We start from the raw sequence: 20944 nt of genomic DNA on the forward strand, positions 1-20944 counted from the left end.
GCCCCGTTTGAGACTTTTCAGGGTAGAGAAAAGCGGCATATTCAATCCAACTCTTCTTCTTCTCAGGGACATGGTAACTTTTCACCTGAGTTCATGTTTGTTGAGGTCTGAACATTTTAGTTTTTTCCATATTAAATTATTACTGTAGCTCATATTTTAAAACCAGTTTTCATATTAATATATATGCATTTTAGGTAAGTGAAGTTGAATATCGAAACAATGACACAGATTGGTCAATCTGAATTATCCCTCCCACTTCCATATTTGAGCAATCCTTTCTAAATAAAGTAAAAATGAATCAGGTTCCTAGAGCTTAGGAGCTCACAGGAAAGGTAAGAGTTACTTTTTCATGATCTGCAGAGAAAGGAGTTTTATCTCAGGATGAGGAGTTAAAACCCAGAAAGAAAGGCCTTTTCCTCCACTTTTTCTCCTTTCTTCAGAAGTTTAATACACAAATGTGCTTTCACTCACACGTACTTTCTCCTACCTGCCAACTCAGAGCTGGGGAATTCTCTGGGATTTATAGGGACAGCTGGGGGGGGGGCGCGGCTGGGAAGGGGAGGTGCTTAAGTGGGCTATAATGCCAGAGTCTACCTTCTGAAGCTGCTGTTTTCTCCAGGAGAGGTCATCCTGGTCATCTGGAGATCAGCTGTGATCCCAGTAGCTCTCCAGGCAACTCTAAAAATGAATGACAAGCAGACACCTTAATTCTTATTCATTCCTGAGCCTTCTGAAAAGGGTGAAGGCATTTTGGTGGAAGATACATGTTGAGATCATACATGTTCTTAAAGATGTTGTGTTATTGAAGCCAGATTCTTATATTCTGGGTTTTCAGGGCAAGGGTAAGGATAAAAATAAAAGAGAAATATTTGGGTATTTGACTACAGTTGCTAAAACAAAACTAAAAAAATATATTTGGAGATGCCTACCATTTTTGAATGACAAATGAAGTGACCAAACAGGCAAAATATGTAAATAAACCCATAAAGGATTACAGGATCGAATGGAAATTATGGGTTAATGATGATATGATGCTGGCAGTGAGCTGACTACACCTCATGATGAGTAATGAGAAAAGGTTAGCTACGTATTGGTTTCTAGGCAAGAGAACCCTAAAAATCATTAAGGATTCTTCAGGGCTAAATGTCTCTTTCATGCAGTCTTTCTGTAATTTTACAGTTTCTGTATAAGCTGAAATAACTGACTGGGGAAAAGAGAAGGGCCTTGTCAAAATATTTGAGTTTGGTGGTTGTTTTCTTAAAAATCACTAAATGCCCTGAAGTTTTGCCTCCTCCTTTGATAGGCTCCTCCCAGGTTCCGGCCCTGCAGACCCAGCAGCGCTAAATGTGCAATATTCACCAGGACCGAGGCAACGGGGAAATGTCCGCAGCCCTCATTTTTCGCCGTTAGGAAACAGTAAAAAAAGTGAGATGGAATTCGCAAATGGTCATTGCAGCTTTGGGGGCGGGAGTGGGGACCGGGCTGTGTTATGGGTTTAATATTAGACGTGGGGAGTGAGTGGCAGAGCCTCTGCTTGGCATGAAGCAGGCTCCGCTTTCTGACGTCTTCCACTAGAGGTCTCGGGGTGCAGGTCATGCAAAGGACCTCAGGCTGAGAACCGGAAGAACTTCTGCCTGATCGAGTAGACCAGCCTTTTTGAGCCTTTTGACTGTTGAGGAACTCCTGTGACATTTTCCAGTCTTGAGGGGCCCCCACAAGTAGGGACACGCCCCTTCAAAGAAGTGGATGTGGAAGATGCAGGAGCCAGCCATGCAATTAAGTGACCGTTTGCCATTTTTCCTTTCTGGAGGAAGAGCAACAGAGCCTATAGCAGGGGTGGCCAAAGTGCGTCTCTTCAGCTGTCCATGGACTACAATCCCCATGAGCCCCTGTGCTGGCAGGGACTCATGGGAATTGTAGTCCATGGACATCTGGAGAGCCGCAGTTTAGCCACCCCTGTGTAGAGCAACAGGGGAAGGTGGTTCCAGTGACTTCTAGTGAGGTCAGCGGACACTCAAACATCTGGGAAATGTCATGTAACTCCTGGGGAGCTTTAGAATCCCTGGAGTGGACAGTACTGACCTTAATGGAACATATTGATTTAATGTGAAAATCATTTGCCTCGATCTTCCATATTTCCTGGTTAAGGGGGAAACACTGTTCAAACCAATTACAAAAGATGATCTGGCTCCAGTGGTAATCAGAGAAAGAAACTTTACATATGAAAATAGCAGCATATCCAGCATGACATATTTATATATCTTCAGGTATTTAACTTACCAGCAATGGAAAGCCCTTGCCCTTAGCTTGTGTCCAGAAAGTAAGTCATAGAATCATAGAATCATAGAGTTGGAAGGAGCCATACAGGCCATCTAGTCCAACCCCCTGCTCAACGCAGGATCAGCCCTAAGCATCCTAAAGCATCCAAGAAAAGTGTGTATCCAACCTTTGCTTGAAGACTGCCAGTGAGGGGGAGCTCACCACCTCCTTAGGCAGCCTATTCCACTGCTGAACTACTCTGACTGTGAAATTTTTTTTCCTGATATCTAGCCTATATCATTGTACTTGTAGTTTAAACCCATTACTGCGCGTCCTTTCCTCTGCAGCCAACGGGAACAGCATCTTGCCCTCCTCCAAATTACAACCTTTCAAATACTTAAAGAGGGCTATCATGTCTCAACCTCCTTTTCTCCAGGCTCAACCTCCTTTTCTCCAGGCTGAACATTCCCAAGTCCCTCAACCTATCTTCACAGGGCTTGGTCCCTTGGCCCCAGATCATCTTCGTCGCTCTCCTCTGTACCCTTTCAATTTTATCGAAGCACCTTCACTTGTGCTTCGAACGAGGTTACAGAATGCGCACAATCCTGATAATCCTAGATTCCCGCACGATCCCAAAGCACCATCTCATGACATAGACCTTTAGGAATGGAAGAGGATCTTTTAGTCAGCCTCGTGGTTCAATGCAAGCAGGTTAAAACTATAGTTGTGAAATGGTCTCACCAGGGGTGGATATCAGTGATGGACTGATGGTAAAGAAAATGATTGCAACTTTCCGATTGATCATATAGTTATATGAGCCAGCTTGGTGTAGTGGTTAGGAGTGCAGACTTCTAATCTGCCAAGCTGGTTTGTTTCCGTGCTCCCCCACATGCAGCCAGCTGGGTGATCTTGGACTTGCCATGGTGCTGATAAAGCTGTTCTGATGGAGCAGTGATATCAGGGCTCTCTCAGCCTCGCCCACCTCACAGGGGGTCTGTTGTGGGGGGAGGAAAGAGAAGGTGAATGTGGAACTTTGAGCATCCTTCGGGTAGAGAAAAGCGGCATATAAGAACCAACTTCTACATCCCCTCCTGGTTCGAGTATTTGGTTAGAGAAATGGAAGAAGAGTGTGTCACTACTGTTTATGTCAACAATTGGGCGGGACTGGGAGATAGAAGCAGCTTTTCAGAATCTGTCAGCAGATTCTGAATTTAGGGGGCTGGCTTGGTGTCTGCAGGGTAGTCACATGGGATGTCCAAGGGGGGTGGAGACCCCAGGTTATTGACTTGACCCGTAAGGGCATCACCTTTCCCTGCCTCCAATGGGAAGTTATTTAATCTCTTTGTTTTTGTTATTTAATCTCATTGTTCTCTCATTGAGAGAACAATTATATTTTTCTCCGCACAGATTTGGGAACTCCTCTGTGTCTATATTTCTTCTGGAGTAAAAATATAAAAAGGTTTTTCTCTCAGTGTGATTCATTGGGGATGGACAAAAGTACATCATCAGGTTGTGGCAACTCTCACCATTCTTCCAAATAACCATAACCAAGAGAGGAGACAAGATACAATGTCATTTCAGTCCAAGGTTCTGGATTCCAAGGGTCAGGCAAGCATGGTAGTGTGATCCAAGAAGTCAAGCCTTCAGGACTCAAGAAAGATGTCATCATATAACTGACATCACATCCACACCCCACAATGTTCCTCAAAAGGCCTTAATATTAAATGCCGGCTACTCAGACTTAATCCTGCAACGACTCATTATCACTTTCAGCAGGTAGCTGATGTCTAGCCACAAGGCAAGCCTCTTAGCCTGTAGCTCTGGTCTAAGCTCTGGTCTTTGCCTCTCTAAAGGTGCAGGTGATCCTGGAGGGCTGGGGGCTGGAGGTGAACTTGTACAGCGCTCTTGGCTGCATGTCTCGGCATGCTTGCACCTCCTCCTCTTGTTTGTCGGCTTCTGCCTCTGGTCTGACTAAGCTGGCCCCTTGCTCCTCTGCTGAGACTTGGGTGACCCACAGCAGTAGCATTCCTGAAAGCTGCCCGTCCACCATCCATTCAAAGACCTTCTGTGACAGGTGGCTCCCATCTCCCTGGCCAGTTAGTTGCTCATGTTCCTAGGAAGTTTCTCGTAACACTCAACGGAAGTTTAACCTTCTGTGACTTAAGCTTATTAGATCTAGTTTTGCCCTCTGGAGTAGCAAAGGACAGTCTGTGCTCTTGTTGGTGTGACATTGATTGGGAGTGCGTTGCATTTGTATCATCCCGGCTTGTTCAGCTTAAGATCTTTCTCTTGAACTCTGAAGTTCAAAGGAACACAGCCCTCTTCTCCCCAGCCAGCATGCGGATTTATCTGTTTGCAAGATCTCACTTTTCCATTTAGAGGCAAGAAGGTTTTAGTATTTCTCATTTTTTAAAAAAGCTGGACCAAATAGAAACTCATTCTCTACTTAACTGGCATAGATCTGATCTTCTCTTTGAAGAGGCTTTGAGAGTAACAGCCAGGTTCAAAATATTGCTCGCTCTTTGGGGGGGTTGGGAGATTTCGTCCCTGGACCCTTGATTGTATTTTCTGCTATTGTAAACTGGTTTCTTCTGATAAGCTCTCTGGAATCTTACTTATCATGGGTTCTTGGAAAAGAAATTAGCATCTGCGATTCTGGGGGTTTGGAGATGTCTGCTTTTGAAAGGAATTAATCGTACCCAATAGTACACATGGTGTAAAGCTAAGAGTGAGGGCCTCTAGTCCGGAGAACTGGGTTTTAGTCCCCTCTCCTTCACATGAGGCCTGCTGGGTGACCTTGGGCTGGCCTCAGTTCTCCTAGAATTCTTTCAGCCCCACTTGCTTCACAAGGTGATGAGAGGGAGGGAAAGGCAATTGTAAGCCACTTTGAGACTCCTTAAGGATGAAAAAAGCAGAGTATAAGAACCTTGTTTTTCTCATGAAGGTGACCAGATTGTCCCACTTTTGGAGGGGCATCTGGGGGCACCTGGCAAATTGTACTTATGTTGCAAGTAAAAAGATATATATATTACAATACTATTTTTGCATTCTATGCATTCTATGAAAATTTTTGTTGCTCCATATAGACCAAATTTTTAATCAAGACCCTCCCCCCCCACACCCGGTCAGTGGTGTCCCGCTTTACCAATTTTAAAATCTGGGCACCTTAGTTGAACACCAAATATATATTGATTGAAATACAAATATTTATTATTAAATACACATAAAGTGGATTAAAAACAATATTGAAACATACGAAGAACAGCCTGTGCAGAATTGCATGCACAGTCTCAGTGGTTCCACATGTTGTGACCATAGGCCAAACACATTTCGACACAGAGGGTCTTCATCAGTGGTCAACTAAAATATACGCACGCTTATAAAAATACAGTATAACAATAAGATCTGGTTGGCGACATAAGAATCATAAAACATGAAAATCCACAAAACATATAATAATAATTTCAAATGTGAAACTCATGATTAAAAATAAAAATCACTTTATTTTAGTTTATTTATGTATTTAGATTTGTATACCACCGATTTCTTTGCAGCTCTGGGCGGTTTACATTTAACATTAGATAACTTACATGGAACGATAAGCAGACAGCACAAATGGGGATGTTTACAAATGAGGATGCACACTCAGGATTGAACCTTGACCCTAGACAGAACAGTGGTCCTTGGCTACTCTGATTTTTGATTGTCTGTGTTCCTGACTTGTTTTCTGGGGTTGGGTGTTTGTTCCCTTTTTCTTCTTCTTCTTCTACACATGAAGCCAGCTGGGTGACCTTGGGCTATCCACAGTTCTTTAGAGTTCTCTCAGCTCCCGCCCAACTCACCACGTGCCAGTTGTGGGGAGAGCAATCGAGAGGTGATTGTAAGCTGCTTGGAGACTCCTTAAGCTAGAGAAAAATGAGAGTTAAAAACCATCCTCCTTTTCTTCTAATCCAAAGAATCTGAGAATGATCCTTGGATTTCTTTGGGTTACAGCCAGTCATTCTGCTGTTATGTCCAGTTCTTCAGCAAAGCCATACTGAAGGTGGGATTATACATCTCTGATGATGTTTTCGTAAGGAGGGGTTGAAGAAGGGCCTTTGGTATGGGGGTTAACTTGAAACCCAGTCTAACTTTAAGGGGCTTCCTTGGGTTGGTTCCTGATTTGTAATGCCTGGGCGATTGAACATCCATTTCCACCCACACTGTTGGGTTAAAGGTGACCCCAGTGTTGGCTCAGCAGAGTTCTGTTGGGATGACTTTCTCACCCTGCCCCCCCCCCCATAAAGAAAGCAAAAGGACAAAATCCAGATAGAAAAGATAACAGCACAGCCTAGGACAGCTCCTAAAAGGTCCATTTAGAAATGAAATGTAAATAGTTTTGCATTTCCAGCTTGGGGAAACCATGCAGCTTATATAGTTGGGCAGTGAGAACAGGCACAGCTGTGTAAGCATAGCCGTTGTAGGCGGAGAACTGGCAAATCATTTTCAGCACGATGCATATCTGTGGCTGGCGCACCACAGACAGGCCCACATTCACAACAAAAGCAATGGCAGAATTCACGCAACTTTTAGCAAAGCCAACATTTGAGCTCCGAATGAGGCGAAATTTATGACCGCGAGAAAGCTGTGCCCAAAGAAACAAATACACCATTTTGGGGCATAACAGACGCAGTTTAAGTCCGTTTTGAGGCGTTTGTGGATTACTGATTAGCTCAGAGGTACAGCAGGATGCCTTTTTTTATTATGGCAAACGAGCACTCTGAGGGATTTTCATCTGATGACGATCCTCAGGCCCCCATCATGCCAAGAAGCAGCATTGCGGGCACAACCAGCCGTGGCGCATTCTAGACTAGCACAGGGACTGCGAGTGACAAAGAGCACAGTCAGGAGCTGCCTGTCGAAAAGCCGAGAGGCCGTAACCCAGCTTCCAGCCTGCCTCAGAAAGAGTGGCGGGGCCTCTAGCAGCAGCCGCCATTTTGGAGGGCCGTCCGCGTGTTCTTCATCTCCGATAAGAGGCAATTCCCTTTCTACTGAAGGGCACAGAAATCACACCGTGGTTGAGATGATGTCAATTCCCAACCCCCCCCCCCCCCCGGATTTCTTTAGAATGATTAAAGCAGCTATGAAGGAGCAATTAGAGGAGTACAATAAGGAAAATAGAGGGGGAAATTTTATTTATTTATTTATCATTGCATTTCTATCCCGCCACTCCCACAAGGGCTCGTGGCAGCTAACAATTATTAAAACCCCAATACATTAAAAAACCCATAAAACCCATTTTTAAGCGCTCCTCGCGGAGCGGAAGAAATAAAACAGTAAGGGCCCTGAGGACGGGCCCTGTCTGGGATGAGGAAGGGTGCCAATAGGCCCCTTCCCCAGGACTGACAAGTGGAGGGCCCAGTCGGGAGGCGTGAAGGCCGCTTGTCAGTCCAGCCCCAATCGGGAGGCCGCTTGCCAGTCCAGCGGCTGCTGATTGGCTGTTTACCCGGCCAACAACCAATTGGGAGGTGCAAAGCGCCTCCCAACCCGCCCCACCCCCCACGAGAGCGAACCTTCGCTCCACGAGAGTGAAGGTAGGCCCGTTGGCCCCTGCCCTCTACCCCAGAACGGCTCCCCAGACTCCGGGGAGGCCGCTGGCCGCGTCACCGAGCCCCCCCACACCCTCCCCGGGGCCTGGGGAGCCTTTTCGCTTGCTGGGGGGGAGCACGATCCGCGCCTCAGCTTGCCACAGATCGCCCTCCCCGGGGCCTGGGAAGCCTTTTAGCAAGTCCAGCCACCTGTTAAAACGCTCCCCAGGCCCCGGGGAAGGCGATCCGCCCTCCCCGAGGTCTGGGGAGTGTTTTTGCAAGTCGCGGGGGGGAGAAAGCTCCCCGGGCCCCGGGGAAGGCGTCCTCTCCGGGGCCCGGGGAGCACTTTTGCACCGATGCAAATTCCGGACCCAGCCTGGAGCTGCCTTTTCCCCAGCCCTCCACATGCCCATTTTTTAAAATGGGCTTTGTTCCTAGTATGACATTATAAAACACAACTCAACCATCCCCTTAAAATCCTCCAATTGGCGGCAAAAAACATCATAAAAACCTCAGGGCGGACGGATAGTCAGCATGACTTTGTCCTGCCCTCGCATCTGCCTCCCTCTCCTGCTTTCCCGGCCATGGAAATATTTTTTTTAATGTCGCCGTATGCGCAGCAACAAATACGCACATAGGTGAAGTCCAAGATAAAAATCCATTTTAAATTTAAAGTGGCACGCAAAGCGAGCATTTTCACTGCTCATTGTTAAAAAAATTAATTCAATGAAATGTTATCGTTCAAAGCAACATGCATATGTTGGTAGCGGGCAGCCACCTATATACATTTATTTATTCTTTATTGAGAGTGCCTGGACAAGTCGGAAGGGGGACTTTATTTGGGAGACCTTTCGTCCATTGCTGTACATCTGTGTAAAGGGGGTATTTCCCCCCTGCTTAGAACACACACAAAGCACTTTAATGGCCATGGAAATGCATACTAGTTGTTCCACCACTTCATGAAATGCTGGGGGCCACGTGTTCCACAGAGGAGAGGAACATTGCTGTGGATGATTCAAGTCGACTCGTGAACCCCACTATCCATCGCAGTGCACAGGTGCGACTCCTGGAAGATGAAGGAGCCATGTCTCCTGCCACTTCAGCCCACCTTCGCATCTATGAACCCGCCAGTGTGGTCAACGGTCCCTTGCAAGAGCACAGAGCAGAAGTTCTTCCGGTTGTCAAACTCCCAGATGCTCCTGTTCAGCTCTCTTGTAGGGATGTGGCAGCCATCCAAAGTGCCAATGCAGTGGGGGAATCCCAGATGGCCAAACCCGTCCATGTTCTCAACAGACACAAAGAAAATGTTTAGACAAAAGTAACCTCACACCAAAAACCACGTGAGGAAGCACACCTGCCCACCCTGGATGGGGTGCAGCTCTCTACGGCTCACTCGGCCACGATTCTGGTTGTGATTCTGGATGCTTCCCTCACAATGGAAACCCAGGTCGCAAAGCTAGTGCGGCTGGCATTTTACCATCTCCAAGCCTGGCCCTGGAACGCCTAGCCACAGTGATCCATGCGACAGTGACTTGACTTCTGTAACTCGCTCTATGCAGGCCTGCCCTTAGCCTTGACTCGGAAACTACAGCTGGTCCAAAATGCAGCAGCCAGGATCCTCACAGGGACACCGTGGAGGTCCCACATCCAGCCCATCCTCCATCAACTGCAATGGTTGCCAGTTGAATCCCGGATAAGGCTAAAGGTTCTGGTAATTACCTTCAAGGCCAACTGTGGCCCTCAGTTTGACTACCCCTGCCATACACAAACAGGACCCAGTGTACCTGAGGGACTGGCTCCCCGCCTCCCCTTCAAAGAGCTCTACACTCCGCCGCTACCGACCGGCTAATGGTCCCTGGCCCTAAAGATGCCCGCCTGGCCTCGACCAGGGCCAGAGCATTCTCTGTCCTGGCCCCCAGCTGGTGGAACGAGCTCCCAGAGGAGATCAGGGCCCTGACGGAGCTTAAACAGTTTAGCAGGTCCTGTAAAAAGGAGCTCTTCCGCCAGGCATTTAGTTGAGACCAGGCATAACCAACAACGCCTGAAGGGCCCCTGCTACCTCCCTCCCAGAACTGCACCAGAGTACTCTGGACTTGTTTGCACTGTTGCATTGTTTGCACTGTTGCAATTTTCAGTTATTACTATTATTGTTACGGTTATTTATATGCTATGGATTGTTTCATGTATTGTTTATACGTTTCATGTAAATTGTTCTGAGCCTCCCGGCAGGGCGGTATATAAATAAATCTATTAAACAAACAAACAAACTGGACCAGTCTTCCCAGCATGTGCCCAGGGGGGCAAAGTGACGTGTACTCCTTGCTGTGTATGTTTTTTGCAAAAAAAAAACTCTTGTAGCAATCCTGGCTGGACTGCAGCCGACCTACCTTGCCAATCTCTTCTCCCAGGCTCTCCACTCCCGCCATGGCGAAGCAGACCTCCAGCAGGATCTCTCCAACAGTCGACGTGCCCAGCCCAAACTGCCGGGAGACGAGTCTGTAGCAGGCAGTGTCGACCAGGTACCATATAGCCTCGTCCGCCCTCTTCTCCACCAAGATGGGCATGTGCATGTTGGCGCCTGGTCCTGCAGCCTCCCTCTTGGCATGGAGACAATCTCGGTGAAGATGCCTCTGCACATTCTGAAGTTCAGGATCCATTCGTCGTCACTCCAGGTGGCCGGGACCCACCAGCTGGTGGTTCTCTTGTCCTCCCACATCTGCTTCGGGAAGCGCACTTCTGTGAGAGCAAACCACCTTTGCACATAATAAAATCCAGTTGCAGAGTATACTGAAAATGGATTGAAAGTGCATTATTTGGTGTGTGAAAACACCCCATGATGTGATCAAAGAACAGTAGCCTCAGTTTAGTTGTTTTAGCTTTTGGGGAAAGTTCAGGCTGCATTTGTCCTAAACCCACTTATTGTATTTTTTAAATAGCCTTCCCTTCCATCCATGCTCAATAGTTCGACATTAGTTGTTCTTCGCTACACATTGTGCTGGAGAGAAATATTCAGTAATCACCAACAGTTAACCTCAAGGGATCCCTGAACTAAATTTAGCAGAAGAGAACTGCAACTTTCTGTCCCTCGTGCCTTCAAAACATGAGTCGACCCGTCTTTTATTTTTAGCTGTTCTAAGTGAAACAAGATGAGACAGTGTGGACTCTTCCAGTTCAGCTAAACAGTTTTCCCAGAATGCTTGCAGAAATGTATTAAATGGTAGTCTTTTTTTTTTCTGCAAAGGGGAACGAAGGAAACTAATTCACATGACCTTTGTCGGCCAAAAAGGTCAAAAACTCCACTGCTTCCTGTGTGTTAGTTTCCCATAGGTTTTTTTTATTATTTTAATTTAGTGTTTTCTTCTGCCCATTTGATATGGATGCTTTTCATATTGCAGGCTGGTGATTTTGGAAGGTTTATTTTTGTAGCTCTTGTGGCATAATTCTATGTGAAGGATATGGCCCAGCTGCCATTGGTTCATAAAAGCTCTAATCCCAGCCCACCTTCTGGGCTGTTAGCATGAGAGTTGCATGGACACATGAAGCCGCCATAGATTGGATCAGACCATTGGCCCATCAACAGCAGTCAGACTGGCAGCAGCTCTCTAGGGCTGGGGTGGGCAAACTGTGGCCCTCCAGATGTCCATGGACTACAATTCCCATGACCCCCTGCCAGCAAATGCCCACGATAATGGCTCAGTTCCCATGAGCCCCTGCCAGTTTGCCCACCCCTGTTCTAGGGTCTCAGGCGGAAGTCTTTTATGCCACCGACTGACTGGACTTCTTAACTGGAGATGCTTCCGCCAGGCATTTGGTTGAGGTTGACTGAACCAACATCTGCTGAGCCCCCCCAGAAACCCCTCCCCGTGAACGGAACTCTGAACTGACCGACCTTTGGTGTCATAGTTAGAGTTAATGTTGTTACTGTCAGTATGAATATGAATTGTTATTAAACCACTGTTATTACTGTTGTCCAATTGATGATGTTCTCAGTTGTAATGTATGTATATGTTCTCCTATGTTCTGTGTAAACCGCCCTGAGCCGCAAGGGAGGGTGGTATATAAATAAAATAAATAAATGAATGCTGGGGATTGAACCTGAGACCTTCTTTACACCTAGCAGATCTCTGCAACTGAGCATGAGTTAAGTTGTGTGTGTTGAAGCTGATAGTATGGCAGGCAAATTTTTCATTTTGTTGTACTAGAGCAACTGGGTTGTGGTTATGATGGAGACCATGTGTAGAAGTTAAGTGGCATTGTTGTGTGTTTTGTCAAGTCACTTCCGACTTAGGGTAACCCGATGAATTAATGTCTTCCAAATGTACTATCGTTAACCGCCTGAGGTCTCTCAGTCTGAAGGCGCCATCTTCCTTTGAAGAGCCCACTGATCTCATGTTGGGTCTTCCTCTTTTCTTGCTTTCTTCAACTTTTCCTAGAATTATTTTTTTAATGTAAATTTTATTTATTAAAAAAAAAGAAAGAGGAAGAGAGTACATGATGCAGAATATAAAAAGACACTACAAGTTTCATTTACAGAGCTAAAAATATTAGGCTGATATATCACAATATATCTTACACGTTTTTCCAGGATGCCTATTGTCCGTCTGTCCTCCAGTTCATATTTCCATTGTCTACTTATACCTCAAATAACTCAGTTGTTTCTTTCTGTCTCATTTTGTGAATCAATACAGTCTAGTAGTGGACTCCATTTTCTATGGAAGTCTAATATTGATCTGTTTTGCATCAAATATGTCAGTTTTGCCCTTGACCCATATTTTACTTTTCCTAGCATTATTCTCTTTCTGAGTGACTCTTCTCATAATGTGACCAAAGCATGATAGAATCAGCTTGGTCATTTTAAGGAGAATTCAGGCTTGATTTGATCTAAGACCCTCTTATTTGTCTTTTGTGTGGTCCACGGTATCCCTAAAACTCCCCCAACACACACCTCACATTTTAAGACAGAGTTCAACGAGATCAGAACACAATGGAAAAATGGGCAGATGAGAACAAGATGCAATTTAATAAAGATAAGTGTAAAGTTCTGCATCTAGGTCAGAAAAATGAAAAGCATGCCTACTGGATGGGGGATACGCTTCTAGGTAACACTGTGTGTGAACGAGACCTTGGGGTACTTGTGGATTGTAAACTAAACATGAGCAGGCAGTGTGATGCAGCGGTAAAAAAGGCAAATGCCATTTTGGGCTGTATCAACAGGGGCATCACATCAAAATCACAAGATGTCATAGTCCCATTGTATACGGCACTGGTCAGACCACACCTGGAGTACTGTGTGCAGTTCTGGAGGCCTCACTTCAAGAAGGACGTCGATAAAATTGAAAGGGTACAGAGGAGAGCGACAAAGATGATCTGGGGCCAAGGGACCAAGCCCTATGAAGATAGGTTGAGGGACTTGGGAATGTTCAGCCTGGAGAAAAGGAGGTTGAGAGGGGACATGATAGCCCTCTTTTAAGTATTTGAAAGGTTGTCACTTGGAGGAGGGCAGGATGCTGTTTCTGCTGGCTGCAGAGGAAAGGACACGCAGTAATGGGTTTAAACTTCAAGTACAACGATATAGGCTAGATATCAGGAAAAAATGTTCACAGTCAGAGTAGTTCAGCAGTGGAATAGGCTGCCTAAGGAGGTGGTGAGCTCCCCCTCACTGGCCATCTTCAAGCAAAGGTTGGATACACTCTTTTCTTGGATGCTTTAGGATGCTTAGGGCTGATCCTGCGTTGAGCAGGGGGTTGGACTAGATGCCCTGTGTGGCCCCTTTCAACTCTATGATTCTATGATTCTATACTCTACAGCCCACCATTTAAACCTAGCAGCAGGGCAGGTACACCCGTCACCTGTTAGGTTAAATGGCTGGCAGCCACGTAACTCTTCCCAGTCAACCCCTCCCCTTTTCTCTTGGCCGCAGAAAGGGGATCCAAACTGGCCAGTTCAGTTTCTGACATTCTTAAGATCAGTTTGGAGTTTTTAGGTTTGTGCCCATCCCTACATGTCCTCTCTCGCCAACCAAGGGATCCAGGGCAAATTTAAATGGTTAAATGATCAACTAAAAAGTCGTATGGTTAACCAACAAAGGTTGGAAGGTTGCTTTAATTGATTGCTTTAATTGTTTCTCCCAGTTATTATCCTGTTACCTTTGTACTTGGCTAAAAGACCCCATTAGCCACACCTAAAGATTATATTGCTTATCCTTATAGAAACCTTGTGAGGTAAGTTTGGTTGAGATTAATAGGGACTGTCCTCTGGTTATCCCCTGGTGTTTTGAGTTAGTTGTGTGTGTCCATGCGCAAGAACATTCCAAGAATGCTTCTTTATAATGCTTCCATCAAGCAAATTTTGCAAGTGGAAACTAAATGATGTCATTTGGGGGCTTAGCGGGTCTCGATGAAAACTGTTCAATTGATCACAGATCGAGGATGTCTGTTAATAGTCTAACCCACGTTCTAGATGGATGAGTGTTAGTTCATAGTATTCCCTTTTACTCTGTATGGGTATGAAAGTCAGGCAATAAAGAAAGCTGAGGGGAAGAAATAAAATCAGTTCAGTAGCACAGGAAGAAAGTTGCTTAATTTGAAATGGTGCGTTGCATGGGGGTTTTGCAGATACCGTGGATTGCCAGAAAGAGAGACCAGTGGTTCTAGATCAAATCAAGGCTGAACTCTTCCTAGAAGTTTAAAAGACTCAACTGAGGCTATTATATTTTGGTTGCATTTCAGGAAGACAGGAGTCACGGGAAAAGACAATAATGCTAGGAAAAGAGGGTGACCCAACATGACACGGGTGGATGGATTCCATCAAAGGAACAGCCCTCAGATTGCAAGACTTGGGCAAAGCGGTTAATGATGAGACATTTTAGAGGTTATTAATTCATAGGAGAAAATAGGCTTGGCCTGCCCTGCCCTTGACAACAGTTTCAAGGAGGAATGGAAAAATTGGATTAAAACCTCTTCTCACAGGACCCCACCCCCACCCCTGGTCTCCCATCCTTCATTCTGCCTGTGGCCACAGATAGGGTCAGCAACAGAGTTCGGTACTCTGTGTGGGCAACTGGAATAGCAGATGGGCAAAGATAGGAAAGAGGGTTGTAGAGGAAGAAGAAGAGTTGCTGCTTTTCTCTACCCAAAGGAATCTCAAAGCGGCTTACATTCACCTTCCCTTCCTCTCCCCACAACAGACACCCTGTGAGGGAGGTGAGGCTGAGAGAGCCCTGAGATTACTGAAGAGGAAGAAGAGTTGGTTCTTATATGCTGCTTTTCTCTACCCGAAGGAGTCTCAGAGTGACTTACATTCATCTTCCCTTTCCTCTCCCCACAACAGACACCCTGTGAGGGAGGGGAGGCTGAGAGAGCCCTGAGATTACTGCTTGGTCAAAACCTATCTATCTATCTATCTATCTATCTATCTATCTATCTATCTATCTATCTATCTATCTATCTATCTATCTATCTATCTATCTATCTATCTATCTATCTATCTATCTATTTTATTTGGATTTTTATACCACCCATTCTTTACAGCTCTGGGTGGTTTATATGGAACATTATAATTTAATCTATACCATACAGTTTCAATACAACATCATAACCACGAAGTAACAATTGAGTGATACTTTATTTTGCTTTTTCCCTTTCAGTCGATCGCTTCAGCTGACATGGATTCCAATCAGTTGGAAGCATTTTTGACTGCTCAAACCAAGAAGCCCGGCGGCATCACAGGCGACCAAGCAGCAGTCATTGCGAAATTTTGGAAGAACCACAGAGTGAAAATTCGAGACAGCCTGATAAATCAAAGCAGGTGGGAAAATACCCTGAAAAACATAAATTGGAGAGTGGATGTCAAGTCGCAGTCAAGACACATGGACCAGTTAAACAGTCCCGTGGCAATAGTCGAAATGGAACTTGGGAAGAATGGACAGGTAAGCCCTTTTTACCTTGTTATATTAGTGTGAAAATCCAAAAAAAACATGGGATTTCTGTAACCTTAAATATTCCTAAATATTCCAAGCTCTCTGATGGATCTCACGTTTCACTGCTTACATAAACTGGATAACTAAGCTACCTTTTTAGCATTCCCTGACTGGTTGAGAGGTGGTTTGAATAAAACAAGGCTCTCAACTGAAAAATCAACCCATTCAAGTCATTAGGTAGCCAAAAAATAAATATGCTTAATGAGGTTTTTAAAAAAATCCTGAAGATTTCTCTTTGTTTTGTTATACTAGGTAGGGGTCGCTAGGGGAGTGTCAGATATCATGGATTCTTTTATCTGCCTTTATCTCCTTTATGAAAATCATTTGCTTTTTTACGCACCTACCATTTGGGTTGTGCCCTGCCAGTTGGTTACCCTTTGGTTACCCTTTGCCCCATAGCTACCCCCAATTGTCTTGACAAACATTGAAAATTTCTATTAGGCTTTCTTTTTTCAATATTCCAGATAAGCTAAATAGATACTTCTTAGAAACTTTTTAATGTTTCTATGGCACCCACTGCAGTTCCGCCCAACCCACTGGGCTATCAGTATGAGTTACTTTAATATTTAATTTTTCTATGGCTCCATGTTGCTTGTTATTTCATTTCATTCATCATTGTTATTCTAAGTTATCTGTACTGTTTCTGTTCTGATTCATCTGAACCACCCTGAGCCTTCGGGGAGGGCAGTATACAAATATAATAAATAAAATAAAAATAAATAATATTGTGATTGAGAAACAGGTTCAAAGGGCATTCATTAATTTTTGTTTTCACTGTTGTCACCTGCCCTGAGCTACACAGGAAGGGTGGGACATAAAATAATGTATTATTTATTTTACATAGTCCAAAGTTATTAGCCAACTGCATGGGTAGAAAGATACAAGAGTCCAAGAGAACCTTAAAGACCTTAGACTAGAAGATTTAGTGATGATATCTGAAGAAACCAGCAGTGACTCACAAAAGTTCAACCCCTGCCACAAATTGTGCTAGACCTTAAGGTGCTACTGGATGAAAAGATGTGCCCTATCCAGGAATGGGCACAAACTGGTTCATGACCTTAAATGCATCATGAATTTGGCTGGTTTATGCTCCCCCAATCCCAGGTTCAGAGGAGATGCCTCCCCCCAACATCTCCTTGACTTTTGTCTGGTTGGTTTCTGGGTTTGGGCCATTTAAACCCTCTATTTTGCTTTCTCCCCCCCCCCTCCAAATGGAGGGATGCCAAATGGAGATTTTAAATGGCTGGCAGCCATTCTGGACTCACAGCAGACAGGGGCATGTGCCCCACTGCGAGGCTGAAAAGGCCATTTCAACCCTCTATTTTGCTCCCTCCCGTTTCTGAGCAGATCCCTAATGGATCCCTAAAATGGCTGGCAGCCACTTTGGAGCTCCGTTTTGCAGAGGGAAACAAAACGAACCCATCCAGTTCACTCCAGGGGCCTCTGGGTGGTTTGGATTCCGGGATTCGGTTCAGGAACACCTGGAAGCCAGCTGGGAATGTCCGGTTTGTGCCCATCCCTGGTACTGTCCACGGTCCCACCCCCATTGATACCCTTTTTCCTTTTCTCAGCCCTTCACAGCTGGCGTTTTTTCACAGTCAGAAAGGATCATAGCCATCTTGCGGCAATGTTATAGTGGCCTGTTCCAGCAGCATCCTGATTCCCCTGAACTTCTAGTATTCTTTTTTTTAAGTACGTTTCTAGCCCTTCTCCACGCAGAGGCATGCCCCTTTCCCCTTGCATCTCTGCACGAAATATATCTAAAATGAGATGCCTTCACAATACATGCCCATGCTGGGCTGCTGTTAAATATTCATGCAACTGGGGCAATGTCACACGAGCTCCAGGTGGCTCCAAAGGCTGTCCAAATGTTTGCTGATAAATGGTTCCCCAAGCCTTCCGCAGCGGAACTCAGAGCACGATTTGAGTCTCACCGCCATGCTGGGATAGAAGCTGAGCTGCCAAAAAGACTGAATCTCACCTTGGCTTTCAGAGTCAAGCCAAGATTTGAATCTGTGGCGCTTACTTCTTTTGCCCCACCCTGTTTTTCCTTTCTCCGTTTGTGTTTGCACCTGTCACTTTTATTTTCTACTGACTTGCTTTGCACGTCATTGCAGCGTTGAACAAGATGACACCCTGAGAAACCCTGAAATCCGTTTTGTGGCGTTTTCTTGTCTTTGGAAGCTGCCCCGTGCAGCTGTCTAGATTTTTTATTTCGAGGCAAGGCTGCATACGTGTTTGTGTGTGGCTCTGTCTCTGGTGAGCACTCAGAAAGCCAGGCAGTACAAACCTAAAGGGAACATAAGTGTGCTGGTAATACAGTCAGTAATACAGTCAGTCAGGTTTACGCAGAATGGAGGACTAGCTGGGAAGAAGCAGCACAAACAGTATCACTTTAATACTCGATGCCCAGGTGGGTGAGCAAAGAAGCATTTCCCTACTTCCTCCGTCTTCCTAAATCCACTTTTTAAAAACTTTACAGGAATCCTACTTTTATTCAGATAGTAGATCACTCTAAAGCGCACCCGGGTGACTAGCAACGGCAGCTGATTGAGAGTGTATAGAAGCCAGTCACCCTAGCGACCAGGACAAATGTAATCGCTTGAGCTTTGTTCACCTTGAAGAATATACGTATTAGAAGGGGGCAGTTATGTAACTGGATCAAGTGAAATGTGCAAAAGGAGGAACAGAGAAGGCCAAGGTTCACGGAGCTCGGGGAAAAGTGGAGCCGGCTGGAACAGAGCTTCAGCCCACAGCATGGAATCAGCAGTTCTTTTCCCCCTACCCTTCCAGTAGCTGCAATACTCTCAAGCTGTGCAAAACAACCGTGCAAAGAATTGCAGGAATCTACAGAGGGGAGTAGGATCGCCTTTAATATTTCCTAGGCCTGCTGCCTTCTCCTAGCTAGCCTCCCTTCCAGTCAAGAGGAAGATACCTGGGTTGATACCGACTGTACAAAGGTAGCTGTGAGCTGGACGATCTTTCAGTGCCTTGCATAGCCATGGGTATTAATAGTTACTACTTTCCTCCGTTTCCCTCCGGGATCTCTGCCTTGTTAGGGTCCCTGTGTCCCTCAGGGTCTGCCCACCTTCTGCCACCCTCCCATCGCCATATCCTGTGTTCCCAGGACCTCAGATGAAGGAAATGAAGGGGCTTGTCACCCTTTTCCGTCTCCCTCCCTCAGGTTGGCTCTCCTAGTGCTGTCTCTGTCTCTCTGTCTCTCTCTCTGTCTCTCTCTCTGTCTCTCTCTGTCTCTCTCTGTCTCTCTCTCTGTCTCTCTCTGAGCAGTGTGTGCAGCAAGGGGTAAGATGCTGTGCCTCTTTGTCTTTGCATCCATTTTGGCAGTATTGTGGAGTGGGCTGGCTTGCTCTGAATGAATGAAACCTTTTGCACCAAGTTTTCTGAGTAATTGAAGCTCCTCACAGCTGTCTAGTTGCACAACCTCAACATGGTCTAATGGCTTTTAGGAAGCTCAGGATGCTTAGAAACAGCGACATTTCTGTGAAATGGCAAGTATCCCCCTCCCCTTTTGTCACCCTCTATCCCAGTGGTCTTTCCAGATTATGGTTGCCAGGTCTGGATTGGGAGATTCCTGGAGGTTTGGAGCCTGGGGAGGGTAGGATTTGGGGAGCGTAGGGATCTCAGCAGAGTTTAATATTATAGAGACCACCACCTAAAGCAGCCAATTTCATTTGTAATTCTGGGAGCTGTCTCACCGCCTGTAGGCTGGCAAGTCTATTTGAGACTTGGGCCTTGACTTTAGCCTATAGGCAGCCACAAGTATCCCACTGAACTTGTAATCTCAGGTCAGGAGAATGGGGCATTAGTGACATGTCGTTCATGGACTGTAAGCAAAATATGAGCAGCCTCTATGGTTGAGGCCAGGGTGTTGTGGAAGATCGGGTCCCCCCCCCCCACCCCGGTGTTAAGCAGCACCTAGGCCATGTGGTATCAATGCCCCCCTTCCCACCCTCGTTATTAGATGTTTTGAGGGGGGATGGGTGATTAATCCCGCCGTGTTTCTGTGCTGCTGTTGTTTTGTTTATGTCCTGTATTTTAATGGGTTTTTACTGGGGTTTTAGCTAAGGACAATTGTGACCCACCACGAGCCGGTCTCAGGAGTAGTGGGAAATAAATCTATTACTAATCCTCATCCTCATCATCTCCAGAGGAGATCAGGGTCCCGTCAGAGCTTGAACAGTTCCGCAGGGCCTGCAAAAGGGAGCTCCTCCGCCAGGCACTTGGGTGAGGTCGACCAGAACCACCACTTCCCATGGGCCCCCCAGCCTCCCTCCTACGACAACCACTACAAATTCGCCCAACCCACTGGGCCTCAGTATGAGTTGGATTCAATGCTCTTCGCTGTAATCCGCCATTCTATAATGTTATTGTTATTACTATGTTAATGTTATTGTTATCACCATGTTATTATTACCAATGGAGTTACCTGTATCGTTCTTGTTTCATGAAAACCGCCCTGAGCCTTTGGGAAGGGCGGTATGTAAATACAACAATAAATAAATAAAATTAATAATAATTATGATAACAACAACAACAGTGTCATGCGGCAGTAAAGAAGGAAATGCCATCTTGGGCTGTGTCAACAGTGGCATCACATCAGCCCACCTCACAGGGGTCTGTTGTGTGGAGAGGAACCACAAGATGCATAGCCTGTTGCATACCACATTGGTCAGACCACACCAGGACTCCTGTGTGCAAGTCTGGAGGTTGTCACTTAGAGGAGGTCAGGGAGCGGATCCTGTTGGCAGCAGAGGAGAGGACCTGCAGTAATGGTTTTAACCTATGTGTAGAACGGTACCAGCGAGATACCATGGGGAAACTTTTTCACAGTCAAAGTACTTCAGGAGTGGAATGAGCTGCCTCAGGAGGTGGGGAGTTTCCCATCACTGGCCGTCTTCAAGCAGAGACCAGACAGAGACTTCTCCTGGATGCTGGAGGCTGATGCTGCGTTGAGCAGGGGGTGGGACTAGATGGCCTGCATGGCCCCTTCCCACTCTAGGATTCCAGGAGTCTAGTTCTGCAGGGAAAGGGCTGCCTCAGGAGGTGGGGAGCTCCCCCTCACTGGCCGTCTCCAAGCAGTGGCTGGACAGATCCTTCTCCTGGATGCTGGAGGCTGATC

The 20944-nt window shown here is 45.9% G+C and overlaps 1 protein-coding gene across 3 annotated transcripts in view; it reads left to right on the forward strand.

Moving 5' to 3' along the window:
• The window catches only part of COMMD1 (copper metabolism domain containing 1), a 102636-nt gene that overhangs the window by 17805 nt on the left and 63887 nt on the right, over window positions 1-20944 (forward strand). For all 3 annotated transcript variants that reach the window (XM_077315298.1, XM_077315283.1, XM_077315290.1), the window contains exon 2: window positions 15472-15753. In XM_077315298.1, coding sequence (XP_077171413.1) covers window positions 15472-15753 — 282 coding nt within the window. The remainder of the gene's footprint in view (window positions 1-15471; window positions 15754-20944) is intronic.

The sequence above is a fragment of the Paroedura picta genome, chromosome 1, assembly GCF_049243985.1.
Source record: "Paroedura picta isolate Pp20150507F chromosome 1, Ppicta_v3.0, whole genome shotgun sequence".
NCBI lineage: Eukaryota > Metazoa > Chordata > Lepidosauria > Squamata > Gekkonidae > Paroedura > Paroedura picta.